General features: G+C 44.5%; 1 protein-coding gene across 1 annotated transcript in view; it reads right to left on the bottom strand.

The window, feature by feature from the left end:
- The window catches only part of LOC142771339 (putative serine carboxypeptidase CPVL), a 41,995-nt gene that overhangs the window by 17,063 nt on the left and 3,184 nt on the right, over window positions 1–21,748 (bottom strand). The window contains exons 3-5 of the mRNA XM_075872813.1: window positions 20,041–20,109; window positions 13,219–13,402; window positions 7,001–7,325 (exon numbers count right to left, since the gene is read on the bottom strand). Coding sequence (XP_075728928.1) covers window positions 7,001–7,325; window positions 13,219–13,402; window positions 20,041–20,109 — 578 coding nt within the window. The remainder of the gene's footprint in view (window positions 1–7,000; window positions 7,326–13,218; window positions 13,403–20,040; window positions 20,110–21,748) is intronic.

Raw genomic sequence — 21,748 nt, 5'->3', positions numbered from 1 at the left:
CTTCCTGGAGGACTCCGCGAAAACGTGGTTTGAGAACCATGAAGCAGCGCTTACGTCATGGGATGAGTTTCAACGGCAGTTCCTCAAGGCATTTGCCCGAGAATACAGGAAAGAGACAGCGGAGCGTGCTATAGAGGCAAGGATTCAAGGCCCTAACGAAAGGGTGACGACCTACGTAGAAGACATGGATCGGCTTTTCAAGCGTGCGGAGCCCTCTATGTCCGAATCCAAGAAAGTTCGCCACCTAATGCGTGGTGTTAAAGAAGAGATTTTTGCCGGCCGGATTTGAAACCCGCCTGCGACAATTGCGGAGTTCCATGAGGAAGCTACTGCCATGGAGAGGGCCCTTCAACAGCGTGCCAGGCAGTATAACCGTGGTGTTAACCCAAGTGAGGTCACTTCTGTCACTCTCGGCAATGACATCAGCGCGTTGCGAGAGCTTATCAGAGCTCTCATTAAGGAAGAGCTACAAAAGATGCAGGTGACTGCTTCACCTGCAGAGCAGCTCTCCATTGCGGAGATGGTACGCGCCGAGCTACGGCAAGCCGTTCCCGCTCCCCAACCATCCGAGGCGCCACAACAGAGGCACTGCGTCGAGATGAGCTGCGCGGAAGCAGTGCGACGTCCTCCATCGTGCAGTTCAACCAGTGTATTTTACCCCAATGAGCGACACGCTCAGCAAATGGAGGTTGGCTTCCGCCCTCGCAGCTCACCGTTGATCGCCGAAGCAAGACTGAGAAAGAGTGACATCTGGCGTACACCAGACCGCAGGCCCCTTTGTTTCCACTGCGGGGAAGCCGGACACGTCTACCGAACATGTCCATACCGTCGTGTGGGTCTCCGTGGATTTTCGCCTAATGCCCCTCGTCCACGACCTGGCGAGCGACCACAGGAAATAGAGAGTTTCATCTCGAATCGTCGCAGTATCGAACATCGGTCACAAGAGCCTCGCTCGTCGTCGCCTGCTCGCTACAGGTCACCAAGCCCAGCCTATTCACGCGGCGCTCCAAGACGCCGTTCACCCAGTCCTGCAAGTCGGGAAAACTGAGTTCAGCGACCTCCGGAGGTGAGGCCGCCTACGCTGACTCTACGGAAGATCCTCCGCTACGACGACAGCGACAGCAGCAAAAAGATGTACAGACGCAGTCAAACGTGATGCGAAGAGTGGTGACATAACATTGCGGTAACTGTGGACGACGAAGAAGTAATGGCGCTAATTGACATTGGAGCAGACACTTTCGTTATGAGCATGGGTCTTGCCTGCAGGCTGAAGAAGGTTTCTACCCAGTGGGCTGGGTCGCAGATACGTACGGCCGGAGGCCATCTTCTTACTCCGGTGGGGCGGTGCACAGTGCGAGTCAGTATTCACGGATTTACGTATCTCGGAGATTTTGTAATACTGCCGAGTTGCTCGAGGGACCTAATTCTCGAACTGGACTTTCTGCGTGATAATGGAGCCGTGATTGATTTGCAACAGTCGCAAGTGACGTTTTCTACGGCACACACTTTAGCGCGCAACCCTCACGGCAGTTACGTCAATGCTTTGAGAATTGTTGACGATGACGTCACGTTACCGCCGAAGAGTGGCGTGTTCACCTTGGTAGCCTGCGACGTTTTTGACGAATTCAACGACTATGAAGGTATTGCTGAGGCAAATATCCCGCTGCTGCTCAAACGAAACGTATGCATAGCCCGATGCCTTGTTCGGTTAGAGAATAAGCGCTCTCGAGTTCTGCTGACCAACTTCAGCAATGAGTTTCAGCACGTTCTTAGAGGGACTACTGTCGCTTTCCTCAGTGAAATCGCCGACTTTTTCGATATCGGCACATTGGATACGACTTCACCACATGCAAAAGCTTGTGCTGACCTGGGAAGCCGCATTCACGTTAATCCAGACTTGCCAGATTCACGAAAAGAGCGGCTGCTAAACGTTGTGAGGGAATTCTCGGACTGCTTCTCCACAGCATCGAAAGTTCAGCGTACCACCGTTACAAAACACCGCATTGTTACCGAGAAGTCGGCGCGACCTCTTCGCCAACATCCATACCGTGTGTCCCCGAAGGAAAGAGAGGTGATTAAGCGTCAAGTTCAAGAAATGCTGAATGATGACGTCATCCAACCCTCGACAAGTCCGTGGGCGTCACCTGTTGTCTTAGTAAAGAAAAAAGACAACACAATACGCTTCTGCGTCGACTATCGACGGCTTAACAAAGTCACGAAACGCGACGTTTACCCCCTGCCACGGATTGATGACGCCTTAGACCGTCTACGCCACGCCCAGTTCTTCACATCACTAGATCTCAAGTCAGGGTACTGGCAAATTGAAGTTGACGAGGGCGACCGTGAGAAAACTGCGTTCGTGACGCCTGACGGGCTCTACGAATTTAAAGTGCTGCCTTTCGGTCTCTGTTCCGCTCCCGCCACGTTTCAACGCATGATGGATACTGTACTAGCTGGACTAAAGTGGCAGACATGTCTTGTATATTTGGATGATGTCGTTGTGTTTTCAACCACATTTGACGAGCATTTTCAAGGCTAAAAAGTGTCCTCACTGCATTAAGGAGAGCGAACCTTACCATCAAGCCCGAAAAGTGCTACTTCGGCTATCAGGAACTCAAGTTTCTCGGCCACGTGGTTAGCCCGGGGGATGTTCGACCAGATCCGGAAAAGTTGGCTGCCGTTGCCGATTTCCCTCGTCCTGGAGACAAAAAGGCTGTTCAGCGATTTCTCGGACTCTGTGCGTACTACCGCCGTTTTGTCGAAGGATTTTCGAAAATTGCGGAACCTCTTACAAGACTGACACGGCCAGATGTACCTTTTGTATGGACGGAAGAACAACAACAAGCCTTCGTAGAGCTGCGCAATCGACTGCACACAGCTCCAGTGCTGGCACATTTTGACGAGTCTGCCGACACCGAGATCCACACAGACGCCAGCAACGTGGGAATCGGAGCTATTCTAGTTCAATGGCAGAACGGCGCAGAGCGTGTGATCGCTTACGCGAGCCGCAGTCTCACAAAAGCAGAGGCTAATTACTCTACCACCGAAAAGAGTGCCTAGCAGTCGTTTGGGCCATAAGCAAGTTTCGACCCTACCTATACGGCCGGCAATTTCGAGCAGTCAGTGACCACCATTCGCTCTGTTGGCTTGCCAATCTACGGGATCCATCAGGCCGCCTCGCCCGCTGGAGCTCCCGCCTTCAAGAGTACGACATAACGGTGGTCTACCGATCAGGACATAAGCATACAGATGCTGACTGCCTGTCTCGTGCTCCTATTTCCCCGACGTCATCTGACACTGAACACGATTTACCGTTTCTTGGCATCGTCGATGTGGTGCGGATGGCTGAGCTTCAACGCGAGGACACTGAGCTACTTCCTATCATCCAGCATCTTCAAGGAGAAGACGTTATCGTCCCACGCCGACTCTCACGTGGTTTGACTACGTATTGCCTGCGGAACAATGTTCCCTACGAGAGAAATCTTGAGAGCAGCCAGGAAACTTTCCTCCTCGCCGTTCCAATGGCACTGCGTGAGGAAGTTTTGCAGGCGTGCCACGACGATCCTTCGGCCGGTCACTTAGGCTTTGCTAGGACATTAGCGCGCATCCGACAGAAGTACTACTGGCCACAGCTGTATTCGTCCGTTCAGCGCTGTGTCCGCACCTGCCGTGACTGTCAGAGGCGTAAAGTCCCACCCGCAAAGCCCGCCGGTTTCCTCCAACCTTTAGATCCACCTCGAGCACCATTTCAGCAAGTAGGAATGGATCTTCTTGGTCCCTTCCCTACGTCATCCTCAGAAAATAAGTGGATAATTGTCGCGACCGACTATCTGACTCGCTATGCAGAAACCAAAGCTGTGCCTAAGGGAACTGCAGTTGAAGTCGCCAGATTCTTTGTCCACGACATTGTTTTGCGCCATGGTGCACCTGCTGTTCTCATAACCGATCGAGGAGCAGCATTTACGGCAGAGTTATTGCAACAAGTCACCCAGCTGACGCACACCAACCACCGGAAAACAACAGCTTATCATCCCCAAAGAAACGGCTTGACGGAGAGGTTAAACAAAACATTGGCTGACATGCTATCTATGTATGTTGATGTAGAGCACAAAACGTGGGATGAAATTTTGCCGTACGTCACGTTTGCTTATAACACCGCTGTGCAAGAGACCACAGACCTAACACCATTCGAGCTTGTTTATGGCCGTCGCGTCACAACACCGTTAGACGCTATGCTCCCCGTAGACCAGGACAACAGCAGAAATGACAGCGTTGGCGACTTCGTTGAGAAAGCCGAGGGAGCCCGCCAGCTTGCACGGAACCGCATTCGCGCGCAGCAAGATATCGACGCTCGCCGTTACAACCAAGGCCGAAGGAGCGTCCACTATCAACCAGGTGACTATGTATGGGTGTGGACACCAGTTCGACATCGTGGGCTTTCGGAGAAGCTATTGCGGCGCTACTTTGGCCCTTACGAAGTTGTGCGCTGCCTCAGTGACGTGAATTACGAGGTAGTTCCCCAAAGCTCCGACACCAGTTTAAACCGAAGACGTCCACGTCCAGAAGTAGTCCATGTAGTACGGATGAAACCGTACCACGCCCGCGAGTTATGAACACTTCGAACTTTTTCCTTATTATCTACAACAGCGTGGAATTTTTTTCCATTGACGTGATCATTTTTTTTCTTTCATGGCCACCTCTAGCATCTCAGTCAATCGACCGGGACGGTCTCTCTTGAAAGGGGGGAATTGACGCAAGGTAGGCTGGCAACTATAGTAGCCAGCCTCTGAAGAGGACAACGAAGTAGTTCTGTGTGCGCGTGCTCTGGTGTTCGGTTTTCTGGCCCTTGGGTTGCGAAAGTAAACGCCCTATTTTGTACCTGCGTGCCTGTGTCTTTGTGACAATATATCGAACATCACCTCTGCCAGATGGGAGGCGGCAATCCGCAGCTCATCCTTGGCAGATCAGCTCTGGGCTGTCCACCAAGCCCGCGAGGCGGCTGAGAAGCTTGGCATCTCAGTCCCCACGTGGGAGCTTCCCGCAACACAGTGATCTGTGTTTTGGAGGACCAAATAAAAGTTTATCCAATCCAATCCAATCCTCCAGGATGAGTGCGCGAAGCAAGAAGGCGCTCATTTCAGGGACGTGAAAACTTCACATTTTTCGTTTCCGCATAATCTTGTCTGTTATGGAATCAGCCACGCTATTTATGAGCAAAAGACTACTGCGCGGAATGCATGTTCAGAAAATTCTCAAGCCTATTAGTTTTTGCTTTCTTTAAACCTACCTTCATTTCCTTAAGTGATTCCATTTTCATTAAGCGGGATGCCGTGTGCATAGGTTCCAGTATAACAACACTGACCATGAGCTCGGGCTATATAAATAGAGCTCAAAAAAGCAACTCTTTACTCTTTACGCCTGCACACAAATTTATTGCTGTCTCCCACCCAAATGTGTCTCTGAACCACTCTTCCCACTATCACGTAGATGTTAGCTTCCAGCACCAGTAACCATGATTCAGCCAAGCTATAGTCACCGTGGTCTTTGGTGGTGTCTCTTGCAGGAATGCTTTTGGTGACCTTTGCAAGAGTACGGGCAGCACTTCACAAAACGGAGATATAGCATCATGCAAATACACCCGTTGTACCTTACGTTCCCCAAAAAGCGCTCTGAATGCACCTATGCTGTAGTGTGTACAAAGTTACCTTCGCGAGTGGTAGTTATAAGGGCTGTACGCCTCGAGGACTTCCGAAACAAATGTATGCATTTTTGCCGTGGTATCATCACTCCGCAGTGACTGCAAAAGGGGCAACTTGCTGAAGTACCGCTAGGCCACCAGTACTTCTGTTCGAGTGAACACATTGAAGCCGACTTCAATTAATGACGACATATAGTCGTATGTTCAGAAAATGCACTAGCTTCTTCAGGAGCCGATGCCTCGACCATTAGTTTGGTGAAAGAGTATGCAGAATCAACAAGATCGTACTTAAATTAGCCACAGTATGCGCAAATACCCACAAAGCTTCAAACATTCTATGGGGTACCTGGCGGGAAATTTTCGATTCCGTGAACTTCCTATAAAATGGAACGACACAGTAGACATCGACAGAACACCCGAGGACAGTAAGCTGCCGGCAGCTAAGTAACGTTTGAATGAATTGAGCCAAATTCCTGTCTTGCGGAAGACAGCGCATCGTAGAAAGATGTTCAGGGCGTCTTTCGAAGTCGCGCTACGAGCCGACGATGTGACTGAGGTAGCATAATTATTTAACCACATAAAACCCTGAAGGAGCGCGCCCATGAAGTTTAACTGGAGTGACAGCGCAACCCGATTAATTCGTTAAATGAATAACGGCCAGCGGTAGTAATAAAGGCGGTTTGTTTATGCTCCATGCCATCTGCTAGAATCGGGCCGAGCACCTCCGCTCAATGCATGCATGGTGGAGCCATCGAAGGCAGGCATGCAAGGTCAACGCAAATATCACAGAGTGTCATTGCGCTTCATACTGCATGTCTTCGTCTTAATCGTTGGCTTTGTTTCATATCACTGCTTTAACTGTACTGTATAGTTTTCCTAAAGAACTAAAAACTGTTTGCATCTAGGAACATTCTATTCATAGATTTTTTTATGTAATGTAGGTAATACTGCTGAATGCTGCATGATGAATATAAAAAAATACGTAAATGCAGTTGCTCTAGCAGGCGGGCTGATGGGAACATGGGGAAAGTTCTAGCACGCTGTGCCAAGAAATTAAACGTAAAATTTGTTATATTTATACTATTCAGGGGGTTGGCATGGCAGCAAATCGAATTTTTTACTTTTTTAGCGTGAACTGACTCTTTGTGATACGTCATTCATAAATGATATGCATTGCAAATGTTCTGCTGTAGAACACGCGGGCAGGAATCTTCATGATGCTATGGATTTCTTGTCTGTAATATAATTAGTGCGTATGACGTGAGTGATTGAAAAGAGCATTTAGGTAATGGTGGTACATACCTCCGTAAGACTCTCCAGCGAGGTAGAGTTTTCTTCCCTTATATTCACGAAACAGTTCCAAGAACTGCTTGAGAAATTCCATCTCATGTTTAACTACGTCTTCTAATTTTTGGGGATATCCATTCCTCGTGTAGCTGAAGCCGGCCCCTACAGGCACATCTACGTAGAGAACGCTCATGTGTTTCTGTAACGTGTTGGTCCGCTTTGTGATATTCAAAGGACTGTGGAAGTTAGCCGGGCCGTTTTCAAGAAACAGTCCAAACAACGCTGACAGACCCGGGCCACCTTGAGTCCACAGCAACAGCGGCGCGTTGTCGCTGTTTGTCTAAAAAAACAAAAAAAAAAAAACGTTGTATATACATGCAGTAAAAAACACAGTGCAAACGTTGGTGATCACAATTTAGGTATTTTCGTAATAAGCCGGTATGGTAGTGTGTATCCCCCCCCCCCCCTCTTAAAAAAAGTTGAATTTGGAATTTCGTCAGCGAAATATCCACTGCAATTTGGGGAACAAACCTGTGGAACACCGAAGTCGAGTGGCCGCTCGAAATAGTTTAAATGCCACACGCACCCTCTGGTGTAACCAGTACGCGCGCATAAAACTTCGTTTTTCTCGAATTACGTCTTTTATAAATTTTCGAAATTGAATGCACTATCTGCGTCAAATGAAACTTGAACAGTGGCAAGCCCACGTAGTGGTATATGGCGCGCCGTCGACTTTATCACGATTTACAGGCAGGCATATACGAGCAGAGCTGCCGAACAGGATGTGGGCGTCCGACAATCGCGATAACTGGACGGCGTTCTTTATACCATCGCCAATGCTTGCCGCTGTTCGAGTTTATTTTGACGCTGATAATACCTTTTCTCAGAAAGTATCGAATAACTTTTGATAAACCTTAGTATGCAGGAGCTACAACAAGATGGAAACAATCTCAACTAAAAAAATTGCCGATTTAATAAAAATGTGAAGGTTGTAAAACAATTACTCAGCCATACACACCCGCTCTGGCTTTGTGAATGCAGTTTTTTTTATTGTTTTGGCAGTAACTTCCTAAAAATGTTCTATTTCCAGAGTTTAGATATACCCTACGTATATCTACAATAACGTGGCTGATTATCGTTGCATTCTTTTCTGTGGTTGTAGATAAAAAGGTTATTAAGTGAAGCCCCTTTAAAATTTGGTAGTGGGCTATAGGAAGGATAAGCAACGTAGGCATAAGAAAAGGTACGCGTTATACCCAGGGGCATTGCTCATGAGCATGTGAAATTTTCCTTGATTATTTGCAGCCGCTGGTAAGATATTATTATAAAACTGACGTATACCGCTTAGCCTATCACACCGCTTTAACGTAGTTTTGTCTATGAAACTCCTAGCAACGTGTTGTGAAGACAGAGTATTGGGAGGATAGTCGTACTAATTATTTGTGGACGAATGTGCAAGTGCACATTTGTTGTAAAAAAAGGGCAGATCTGACGCCTCGTCGGAACCAGTCTCGTGCGGAGCATTCAGTGAGTAATTATCTATAGTGAGTCATCTTACTTTGAGTTAGGCGTTGCAAGGTCGCCGTCTTTACAAGTCTACGTGTTTTTGTGACTCTATAATTGCGCGCAAATCGTGGACCCACCAGGAACGTCGAGTGAAAAGGGACTTGTAGTCTGACGTAAATTCAACACTCGTGTTAGAGCAAAGACGTCTCTATTACCCAAACGAAGTGCCCTCTACGATGTGATAATGTAAATTTCATGTGCAGCTCTTTTTTAGCACGTTCGTTTATGGTTGAGAAACACCTAAATATACTAAAAGTGTAGGTATCTGAGTCATTTCGCTGCATATTGGGCAGAAAGCAGCGCGGAAAAACAAGCCTGACACAATAGAAGAAAAGACTACAAGCGCTGACTTTCAACTAAACGTTTTTTTTTTTTTGAAGCAGAGAAGGTGCACAAATACATATAGCCCCTTCCATAGGGAGCAGGCTAAAATATGTAAATAGGTAGACCCTATCTCGTTGATCAACCAAGACACACACTCACGGCACATTCATGTTATGGCAAGATGCAACATTTCTATATCATGTGACGACACTGACGCTGGACGGTGGTTTCGAGGCAAAGGTACTCGGCTTCTGACCCGCAGGTCCCGGGATCAAATCCCGGCTGTGGCGGCTGCATTTTAGATGGACGTGAAAATGCTGTAGGCCCGTGTGCTCAGATTTGGGTGCACGTTAAAGAGAGATTGAGTCGCTTGCTGGATTCCGTGCTGACCGGTTGTGCGTCCGCGCGCTCCTCGCGCTAGCGATCTTCGGCGTCACCGTAGCTCTGGCCGACTGGGCTCGCCCTACGTCATCTCCTGCCGCCGACGACCTTCGACGACAGCGTAGCTCTGACTTACTGGACCTGCTCTACGCCATCTACAGACGCTGACAACATCTCTCGCAAGTGTGCCCCGTCCTCGGACTCCAGTGACCGTGCTTCCATCTTTCCTGTCTCTCCTATCCCCTCAGTTTGTTGTTGCTTCTTCTTCCTCTTTCCTATACCTTCACTCCTAACTTTTATATCCCTCCTCACCCCCATCCCTTGTGAGCCCTGTGGCGGTGTCGCTCACTGAAGCAGACAATAACGGGGCTCACTTTTCTCTCCCTTTCTCTTTTTTAAGAACCACTCCGCACGCTAAAGAGCTCCAGGTGGTCGACATATCCGGAGTCCTCTTCTACGGCGTCTGTCAAGAAAGAAAGTTCTGGGACGTTAAACCCCACACATGAAATCAATCAATCTTTAGACATGCTCAATCGCACGTCCAGAACTTGAAGCGTTGTTCTTATGTTTATGCGGTGATCCACCTTGGTCACAGTCAGCTCAACATGTTTCGTGGCGAGATCAGGACTAGTACAGCGTAGTGGGAAGTCACTCTCTTAAGCGGGTGAGTAAAAAAGTCAATGTAATAAATAACAGCAAATTCTATAGCGTGTTTCTTGAACTGGCTCAGGTTCCTAGATGCTGTATTTTCTTAACTTCCTAAGTGTTTTCTCGTAAGTAGTAGAGACCATCTCATACGCAAACCGAACTTCTGCCAGTTTCTGCACCTCCAGTGAAGGTGGATGCCACCATATGTTGACAAGATTTGGTCATCGAAGAGCGAAAACAAGAAAAAGCAATGACATATTTAACAGTGCGTGTGGGTCCAGTGCTGTACTTCAATAAAAGTTTCACTGAGCTGCGTGCGTATGACTGATCTTATCTGACCTGGTTTGACTGATCCGAGTACAACTGATAAGTTTGCGTGAGAGATGGTCTCTACTACTTACGAGAAACCGTTTAGGAAGTGAAGAAAAGGCACCATCAATGAGCCTGAGCCAGTTCAGAAACACGCCGAAGATTTGCTGTTATTCTATACATTCGCAGTTCAAGAAAGTGGCTTCCCAATATACGATGTTTGGGTTTTGATCTCGGCACGAAACATGTTGAGCAGACTGTGCACGAAGGTGTACAGCCGCATAAAAAATAAGAGAGGCGCTTCAAGTTCTTGATTCGCGATCTAGAAAGTCCATATTCGATACCTTCGTTATGTAACCTCGTATATGTGGAGAAGATGGGGAGGTGCCCTAATGTGCGATTAAGGGAGCACCACAATTTTTTGAAAGGCCCGGCAAGTTCACGTCCTTCAATGAATTGCCGCCATTGCGGGTGCGCGCTCGTTTTTAGCACGATTTCCATTTTATTCAAGCACCGAATCCAGAAAGCAAGGAATCTCGTTGAGACTGTGCATATATCTAAACTTTCTCAAGCATGTGTCAGTATGGCGTTCATGACGGCACATAATAAAGAAATGTACCTTGCCAAAACTGTAGAATGTGTCATTAGTGTGTCTTGGTTGATGAGCGAGGTAGGGTGTGCGTACTTTTTTAAGCATGAAGATAGCGGGGGCTGTATGTACATGTATCTCTTCTGAGTGAAACTTTTATTTGAAGGTCAGCGCTTGTAGACGTATTTTTTTTTTATTCAAGTGTGTATGTCTTGTTTTTTTTTTCGCGCTGCGTGCTACGGTGGCTTAAATATAGCCTGCTGAATAACAGAAATGAAAGTGTATTGTTTAGTGGACTGCTACAGTAGTGGGGCCGGAATTGGAACCACTGCTGTCATTAACCCGACCAGACGCGTGTATCACAGAATCCTGTATATATGTAATGTTTATTACTTTCTTATAAGATTAGTCAACCATTACCTCGCCTACAATTGACGTTCGATTAACATTACGCTTACATAGCGTCTTCTTGCAAAACGTTTTATTACTGGGCACGGAAATGTGGTAGAATACCTTATTTCCACGTAAAACACCCAGATTTATTCTCTGCTGAGATGCTCATTTTTGTTTTTGCGTTTGCCTTGACTGCCGTGAACCATGTCAGTTCCTTTTAAGTTTCTCTGGTCATTGCAAGCCAACTGCCCCAACTGGCGCACTGAGCAAAAATCACTTTCTATAAAAAAAATCTGAGAAAACTGCCCATGTAAATATTAGTTTTAATGTATTTCCTCAAAATATAATGAGCCGCAAAACCTTCTTGCGCGTCTGCGTGTAATTTCAAATTTATGAAACAGTGAGCCACTCGGCATGGAAAAAAATTCCCTATGTGTTCAAAGAGAAGCTTTATGTTTTCCTTGAAATTCAGCACTGTGACACTGACAGCCATTATTATTTTTTCCTTTTCGTCCCTCTGAATACATAAGTTGTCTGCAAAGGTGGTTTTTATGTTCTCCCCCGTGCTGAATTAAAAAAAAAGAAAGTTTTATTTTTAACGCCTGGTGTATCAAAAATTTCGCGCATTCTTTCAACACAACTTCTTTTATTTTTTTTTAGCAAAACGTTTTCTATTACTGAACAATTACCTAAGGTAGATTTTGCTTTTTCATTCAATACACGTAGGTAAAATTGTGTAAATTTAAGCGTATTCGCAAAAACTTTCTACATAAGATATAGACAAAATACAGAAAATATCTATCATTCTCCTCATAGAACTTACTAGTTTATATATATATATATATATATATATATATATATATATATATATATATATATATATATATATATATATATATATATATATATTTAGCTGTGTGCGGTACATAGGCTCTAAAGAAAGACCGAAACTTTACAAAATTGTCGTTTCGGTCTATGTTAAGATGACTGCAGTGTCCTGAAGTGTTCCAAGCGAAAATTAGCTGAATATCACGTATGATCGGGGGCCATAGCAACCGTGTTCACAAAAAGTTTAATTGAAGTAATTTCGTTTTAGAGGGAAAAAACCTTTTTGAAGCATAGCGCCACTACCACTATTGCAATATTTTGCAATGGGGGCCCTACCAGCTAACAAAATGTTCTGCAAAAAGTAGTGGTGTCTGTTCTGTTCTGTTCTGTTTTAACTATTTTGCTGTGGAGAGGTTGAAGTGCCTATTTCCTCGGCTACTCCATATCACAAAGTTCTGCAGCAAAAAATAAAATAATAATACAGAACGGTACCCAGAAATTAACAATATGTGTCGTATTCGCAGTACATTGCTACAACGCATTATGTTCTTTTTGCTGATTTGTGGGGTTTAACGTCCCAAAACCACCATATGACTATGAGAGACGCCGTAGTGGAGGGCTCCGGTAATTTTGACCACCTGGGGTTCTTTAACGTGCGCCCATGTTCTTTTTTTTTTGTTAGTAGTTCATTTTACATACCACATATCATGGTGACAACAAACAGAGGTAAAATATAACAATGTGATTGTCTTAACGCCACTATTCCCCCAATTTCATGAACACACAAAAGTATGGGTAAAATTTCTGGCAATTTGAATATATGTGATGACCTCTCGTTTTGAAAGGACATTTTTAACCTTCAAAGGGCATTTTTAAAGCGGATAATCATCAATTGAAAAGAGCAATAAAAGGTAAAGGATAGAAAAACAGTATTATCAGCAATATTACAAGGCATTTTTATTAGAAATAAAATGATAAAAAGACATTGCAACAGATTATATTGAAAAACCTAACAATGAAATTCAGAGAACTAGATTCTCGAGAAACAAACTTCGAACAACACCAAGTTTCCTCCCCAAAATACTCTGAAAACATTGAGCCTTAAATATAATACACTACAGTAAAAAATGATTGACGCATACTAGCACTGTGATTAAATACTGTGATCTTCAAAGGAGAGTGAACAGAAGCTTACCTCTGCCTCTATGAGTACAAAGAAGAGGTTGCTGTCGGTATCTTTGTCTACAGTTATATAGCCCGAGTAGGCGGGGGCAGTAGTGAAATTTTGGAAAAATGTCACCTTGCTTAAATTTTTTGCCAGATCATAGAGACACATCTCTATGTAGGGAGTAAGATGCAATGGTCTGTTGATTGGGTAGCTGGAAAATATAAAGTCCACTTGTGACCGATGCCGCAGTTACACAGATCTTGAGTTTTGCCAGAAACCCTAGCTACGTGCGTTACGCGTCTGTCATCGATGTGTTGGGCAAGCATTTCTATATTTCTTACTGATTATACCTCTACCTTTTTTTCATAAGTGGTTACAGAAATTATTTCTATTTACATATTTTTTTTTCTGAATATACCTCACAGGCCTCGTACGAGGCATAGTGTGAGGGGGGTATACAGTACACTTCAATACATTGTAAAGGATGATTTTCACAGAGTACAATTACGGGGCAGTAGAATAAAATATCATAAAATAACTAGTAGAGAAGAGATTAACAGATAACTATACGCGCAAAAAAATTATTTGCGCACGACATAATAAGTATTGCGTTGGAGTAATATAACACAAAGTACAGGCACAATACACATTATAATGGCCACCATACAATTACGTCATTGTAAAAAACAAAAAAATGTATGTCAGTGGTATGAAGAGACAAACACCATCAGTTTGAAAAGCGCCTTTACGATAGCTTATTAAAAAGAAGTTTTACTAATAAAAAATTAAGGGTACTAAGCCAAGTGTGTGGAAAAATGTTTGTTCAACTGAAGACGAAAAGCGTCATGGTCTCTAAGTGAAGCAATGTTGTTTGGTAAGCTGTTCCAGAGAGGAATAGCGCGAGGTAGTGGAGAAAAGTTGAATGATTGCGTCGCACCATGTAGGCGGGCGTAACTGAGAGTGTTGTGCAATCTTCGCGGTGTATAGACTTGATGATTGAAACAGGGTAGTGATAATTCGTCAGAGTGAATGACCTTATGGAACAATGACAGCAATGCAATATTACGGCGGGTACTTAACGACGCTAATGATAGTTTACCTTTTATTTGCGTGATACTAGACAGGTTACTGTAGTAGTGAGCAATGAAACGGCTTGCCCTATTCTGAAGGATTTCTAATGCTTCGACAAGGTATTTCTGATGTGCTGACCAAATCGGAGACGCATACTCAAGCCGTGGTCACACAAATGTTAGATACGGAAGTTTTCGCAAGGGGGGGGGGGGGTGCACTGCGCATGTTTCGACGTAAGAATTCTAATGGTTGATGCACTGGCACATACACAAGTTATGTGCTCTGACCATGATAGATTAGGTGTGAGGTGCAAGCCTATAGATACTTATAGGTTGCGGTCGGCGATATGACATTACTGTTGATGTGATAAGAAAACTGTAAATCAACAAGTTTGCGTGTGAAAGACATAATTTTACACTTTGACACGTTTAATGTCATGAGCCATGTGTTACACCACTGGTTTACTATTTCTAGGTCTCGTTGAAGCGTGATATGATCATCAATGCTGGTTATTGGGTGGTAAATTATGCAGTTATCGGCAAATATTCGTATGCGAGAGGTGATGTTGTTAGGCAGATCATTTATATAGATTAAAAACAACAGAGGCACAAGGACGCTACCCTGCGGCACACCAGAAGAAACGATAGATTTAGAGGAATCGACTTCATTAACAGAAGTAAATTGCTGTCAATGGCATAGAAAGTTACGGAGCCATGACAATGTAGAGGAGTCCAACTTTAGAGCTGGAAGTTTTGATATGAGGCGGCAATGTGTAACGCGATCAAACGCGTTGCACATCTGTCTGTCTGTCTGTCTGTCTGTCTGTCTGTCTGTCTGTCTGTCTGTCTGTCTGTCTGTCTGTCTGTCTGTCTGTCTGTCTGTCTGTCTGTCTGCCTGTCTGTCTGTCTGTCTGTCTGTCTGTCTGTCTGTCTGTCTGTCTGTCTGTCTGTCTGTCTGTCTGTCTGTCTACGACTTTTAGCTCTCCTAGCCGTTTCAATAATGCCATTGATACCAAACTTCGTATAGCACAACATGACTGTATGAAGAACATATTTGACTAGTCACAACATGAAAATCATATTTTTGTCATGAATGTCACAATTCACATTTCATGGTCCTGCAGCTCTCGCGGTGGTTTCGTTCACATGGCATATTGTAAAACTGGTATGGCATGACATCACTGCATGATGAACGCAAGCGACAGACCCTAACATAAAAATCATGACATGCGTGTCATGTAACATGACTACATGCCACGCTCATGATGCGCTCATGGCCGCTTTGCTAGCGTCATCATCATCAGCCTGGCTACATTCACTGCAGGACAAATGCCTATCCCATGTTCCGCCAGTTAACCCAGTTCTGTGCTTGCTGCTGCCAAATAATACCCGCAAACTTCTTAATCTCATTCCCCACCTAATCTTCTGTGTCCCCCTAACTCGCTTGCCTTCTCTGGGAATCCAGTTAGTTACCCTTATTGGTTATCCTGTCTACGCGCTACATGCCCGGCCCATGTCCATTTCCTCTTCTTGATTTCAACTATGATATCCTTAACCCCCGTTTGTTCCCTAATTCACTCTGCTCTCTTCTTGTCTCTTAAGGTTACACCTACCATTTTTCTTTCAATTGCTCACTGCGTCGTCCTCAATTTAAGCTGAACCCTCTTTGTAAGTCTCCAGGTTTCTGCTCCGTAGCTAAGTACCGGCAAGATACAGCTGTTGTATACCCTCCTCTTGCGGGATAGTGGATATCTACCTGTCAGAATTTGAGAGTGCTTGCCAAAGGTGCTCCACCATATTCTTATTCTTCTAGTTACTTCAATCTCGTGGTTCGGCTCCGCGGTTATTACCTGCCCTAAGTAGACATAGTCTTTTACAACTTGAAGTGCACTATTACTTATCTCGAAGCGCTGCTCTCTTCCGAGGTTGTACATTACTTTCGTTTTCAGCAGATTAATTTTAAGACCCACCTTTCTGATTTCCTTGTCCAACTCCGTAATCATGAGTTGCAATTCTTCCCCTGAGTTACTCAGCAATGCAATGTCATCGGCGAAGCGCAGGTTACTAAGGTACTCTCCATTAGCTCCTATCCCTAACTGTTCCCATTCTAGACTTTTGAAAACCTCCTGTAAGCACGCGGTAAATAGCATTGGGGAGATTGTGTCCCCCTGCCTTACACCATTCTTGATTGGTATTATGTTGCTTTCTTTATGAAGCACTATGGTAGCAGTTGATCCCCTGTAGATTTATTCCAGGATGTTTATATATACTTCATCGGCGCCCTGATTCCGCAGTGTCTGCATGACGGCTGATATATCTACTGAAACAAACGCCTTCTCGTAATCTATGAAGGCTATGTATAGTGGCTGGTTATATTCTGAGCATTTCTCAATTGTCTGATTGATAGTATGAATGTGGTCGATTGTTGAGTAACCTGTTCGAAATCCTGCTTGTTCCTTTGGTTGATTCAATTCTAATGTTTTCTTTACTCTGTTAGCAATTACCTTTGTAAATAGCTTGTTTACTACAGAGAGCAAGCTCATCGGCCTGTAATTCTTCAAGTCCTTGTCATCTCCTTTCTTATGTATTAATTTGATGTTAGCATTCTTCCAATACTCTGGTACTCTTCCCGTCAGGAGACACCTCATAAACATGGTGGCTAGTTTTTCTAACACAATCTGTCCTCCATCTTTCAGCAGATCTGATGTTACCTGATCCTCACCAGCAGCTTTGTCTCTTTGCATGCTCTCCAAAGCTTTTCTGACTTCTTCTATCATTACTGGTGGGGTGTCATCTGGGTTACTGCTTGTTTTTATACTATTAAGGTCGTGGTTGTCCCGGCTACTGTACACATCTCTGTAAAACTCCTCCGCTATTTTAACTATCCTATCCATATTGGTAGTTATGTTGCCTTCTTTGTCCCTTAGTACATACATCCGATTTTTGCCTATCCCAAGTTTCCTCTTCACTGCTTTGACGTTTCCTCCGTTTTTCAAAGCGTGTTCGATTTTCTCCATGTTATACTTTCTTACATCGCATACCTTACACCTATTAATCAACTTCGAAAGCTCTGCCAGTTATATTTTGTCTGTTTTACTTGACTTTCATGATTTGACGCTTCCTAATGAGATTATTTGTTTCCTGGGAAAGCTTGCCAGTGTCCTAACTACACTGCTTCCAACTTCCACTGCACGCTCCGTTATGGTACTCGTCAGATTATCATTCATTCTATTTACACTAAGGTCGGTTTTTTCACTAAGAGCCAAGTACCTGTGCTGAAGCGAGACTCTGAATTCCTGTACTTTCCCTTTCAGTGCTAGCTCATTGATTGGCTTCTTGTGTATCAGTTTCTGTCGTTCCTTCTTCAAGTCTAGTTGAATTCGAGAACGTACCATTTATGGTCACTGCATCGTATGTTGCCAACCACTTCCACATCCTGCACGATGCCTGGGTGCGCACTCATTATAAGGTCTATTTCGTTCTTATTTTCGCCATTAGGGCTCCTCCATGTCCACTTTGCGGTTTCCTCGTTTTCGGCAGAAGGTAATCAAAATGCGTAAATTATTGCGTTCTGCAAATTCTACTAGTAGCTCTCGTCTGGCGTATCTATTACCGATGCCATTTTGCTAGCGTCGCATATACTAAATTTGGTGTTACGGTACGTGAATGAATGACGAAGGTATCTGCTTGGTGGAAACAAGATGATCACGAGTTGCGTGTCATGTAACAACATGACTACATGCCACGCTTATGATGCGCTGGCGGCCGTTTCTCTAGCTTGACACTTATACCAAATTTAATATTACGGGACGTTAATGGATGACGAAGGTATGATACTGGTGCAAACATGATAAACATGAGATGTGTGTCATGTACCAATATGACTACATGCTACACTCATGATGCGCTCGCGGCCGTTTCGCTAGCGTCACATGTACCAAACTCGGTATTACGTGACGCGAATGGACGACATAGGTAAATGACACATTAAGACATGATAATCACGACATGGTGTCATGTATCAGCATGACTACAGCCACGCTCATGATGCGCTCGCGGCTGTTTTGCTAGCTCTACATATGCCAATTTTGGTATTACGTGACGCAAATGGATGACGAAGGTGTGTGACTGGTGCAAACATGATAATCATGAGATGCGTCTCATGTGAGAACATGACTACATGCCACAGTCTAAGCGCCTGTACATTTCGACGAGACGTGGTGCGCGAGCTCGCTGGCGTTCATTTCGTCGCGTCAAGCCGGCTTTGCCATGCCAGACGCCGATCCTGCCATATACTCGAAGGCACGCGCCGCGCAGCGCTGCTTTGACGCATGCGCGTTTCAGTGCGTCCAACGTCCCTCCGTCACGAAAAGAGGGAAAGGCCCTGTTGTCTGGGTACGCATCGGTGCGAAACGCAGCATTTCGCACCGGTTGCCGTTGGGCCACGCCGTCGGACGCTGGCCGCGCCCGGCGTCAGACTATAGAGTGCTCGCGTTTTGCTAACGTGCACTGCTGTGCCCAGTGTGCGCGCACTTCAAGGCTACATTGAGTATATTGAGCCCTTCATGATGCACTCGCGGCCGTTTTGCTAGCTCCACATTTACAGAATTTGGTGTTACGTGACGTCAATGGATGGCGAAATGTATGACTGGTGCAAACATGATAATCCTGACACGCCTGTCATGTAAGAACATGACAACGTACCACGCTCATAGAGTGCTCGCAGCCGTTTCGCTAGCTTCACATATAATAAATTTGGTATCACGTGACGTGAATGGATGACGAAGGTAAACGGCACATCTAATCATGATAATCATGACATGAAAGGCATGTACAGCATCATTTACCTCCATCCTGTTACGTTGTGCTGATTTTAAAATGACATATCAACCTTTCTTATTCGTGCTTCGCATATCCTAGATTTTCACTGTACATAGGATCTGCCTTTTTTTTTTTTTGCACGCCAGCGTTTTGTGTAGTTACACCACGTAGGATGCTAATTGAGCGAGCTGCCTTATTACATATAGACTTCGTTTTTGTTGCTATCGCATTCACCGTATCGCACTTTCAGTGAAACTGTGCATTTTTTTTTAATATTTAAGAGGAGACCTATAAAGACTGCAGAATCTGTTGGCACTCCAGGTATTTCTTTTACAAGCGGCGCCTTCACGTAATCTCCTCACCTCCACTCATAAATATAGGTGAATAATATGAAGCATTAGCGACGCAAGCATCTTGTGTTATACTGACCGAAATGCCTGTTGCGGAAGGCTGTCGCAGAATTATCATAAACACTGAAATTACTTTAAACAAAACAGTTTTCTCAAAATCATTCCCTTGTGTTAAAATGATATATGACCTATACGTTATAAGACGCTATAACGCTGGAAAACTGACATTTAGCACGCATACGAGATTCTGAGCGATTTTTAGCGAAGGAGCATACAATATTTCAATAAACCTTCTTCATTACTTTGCGCTGCTTCAAAATGACTCACGGGATTTATTAACTCACTTAAAAGGCAGTGAGGCTCAAATGCTTCAAACAAGAGACCTCATCGCAGTTGCTCCGTGAGTTGTCACGTATAGCGCGTCCTGTAATATGCTGCTGACTATCAACAAAAACAGTATGGAGCTCGTTATAATAATTTTGTTACATGAGCGAAGATAATTTTGCGTTACGCGATGTGACTTGCTCCATGTGTTCCGCATGTCAAACGTGGATTGAGTAAGCTCCAAGAGTTATGAAACAGCCTGATAACACAGGTATTAAACTCACTTTTCTGGTGGTTCACTGTCAGGTGTCACTTGATTGCTTTCAGCAGCAACCTCTTCATATAAACTTGATCTGCAACAATATGTTAAAGGATTCAACATGGAAAGTTCGGAGAATACCGACAGAAAGTATACGATAACTACGCGCTTGTTATGTTTTCATCTTATTTACAACAAAACGATGTTTCTTTGTTGTTATTTGCTCTAACATGCATTTTACTTGTTCGTCTATCTATTTGCGCTGGTCTTTTTTTTTTTACAGCTAAAGCTGTCATGAGATCAGCTTTAGCTTTAAAAAAAAAAAAGCGGCCACCGCCACCGGAGTCTGTAACTAGTATACAAGAAATAAAAATTCTGCAAATAAAAAAAACCCAAGACACAGTGAGATTTGAACCCTGTTCGGCTGCGTGCCAGCCCAGTATTCTACCACTCCGCGATGGCGGTGCTTAAAACTCCTTTAACGCGATAACTCTCCCTACATCGAAACTATAGACTTGATGTAGGGAAAAGTATCACGTTAATATGAGTAACAAAAACTCTCAAAGATCAAACGAACAACCAAGCGTCACAAAATGCGAATTGCGTAATGATTGAGTCGTGCAATGCTCCAACACAATAAGAAAACTTGTTTTTGATCACCCATTAACTGTAGTGCATGTTCACTTCCGGCAAAATTCTTCTTGTTCCTTCTTCTTTCTTCTTACTTCTTCTTGCGTCTTCTTCTTTCTTCCTTTTCTTTCACTTTTTTCTTTTTTTCTGCTTCTTTTCTTCTTCTTTTTCTTCTTTGCTTCTACTTTTTCTTCTTTTTCTTTGTCTTTTTCTTCTTCGTTGTTGTAGTAGTCCACCTCTCAAATTCTGGCCGTCGAAAGCGCCCGTGCGAAGACGGTCAGGTTTAACCTGAGCGTCCCCGAGTGGGCCTAGCCAGGTGACGCTTAGTTAACTCGCGTCTACTGTGGACCTAATAATGTTATTTCACTCACTCACTCACAAAATTTCAAGCAAGTGTGTAGTGGATACCACACTTATCCAAAGAATGACAAAGGATAGCATGGGAAATGCGGGCGTATACTACCCAAAAATTGTGATTATTTATTCCGAATAGTGTATCCAGCAAGTGGGCTTGTAGCAGTTACCCAGAGTGTTTAGAAAAGGCTCTGAAAGGCCGCTCTTCCAGCATTCGCAGCGACTGCGATACGCGTTCCGCGCATGCCAGGCAGTTTTTTTTTACGCTTGCGAAAACTCGTTGATTGACCTCAAGAATTACCTCGGTAATCACAAGGATGATTCATAGCCAGCTGTGGCGTTGCCATGGTATGAACAAAAAGCACTGCTCAACAACTTCCACTGCACGTCTCACTCACCTTCCTTTACACGCCAGTGAAGTAATCTGCATACGGAAGTCGAGTGTTCTAGTCACTAAAACATTACACAGGTACAGAGAGTGAGAGAGAGAACAAAAATGACAAAAAAAAAAGACAGGGAGGTTAACCACAGCGTAGCCCAGTAGGCTACCCTGCACTGGTGAAGGGGATAAGGGGAATAACAGTTGGAGGACTGCAGAGCTAGGGAAGATTGATGCAATGTACCCCATAAAGTCTAGAGGAGCGGCGGTCCTCTTGTAAATTAGAGGCGAGATTGTACTTTTCATTATGTCCACACAATTTAAGTAATTATAAACAAGACAGATGCAATGTGTTCGCGTTGCGCTTCCT

Source organism: Rhipicephalus microplus, chromosome 9 (assembly GCF_043290135.1).
Source record: "Rhipicephalus microplus isolate Deutch F79 chromosome 9, USDA_Rmic, whole genome shotgun sequence".
NCBI lineage: Eukaryota > Metazoa > Arthropoda > Arachnida > Ixodida > Ixodidae > Rhipicephalus > Rhipicephalus microplus.
The sequence above is the reverse complement of the archived record's forward strand: the minus strand, read 5'-3'. Positions and strand labels throughout refer to the sequence as shown.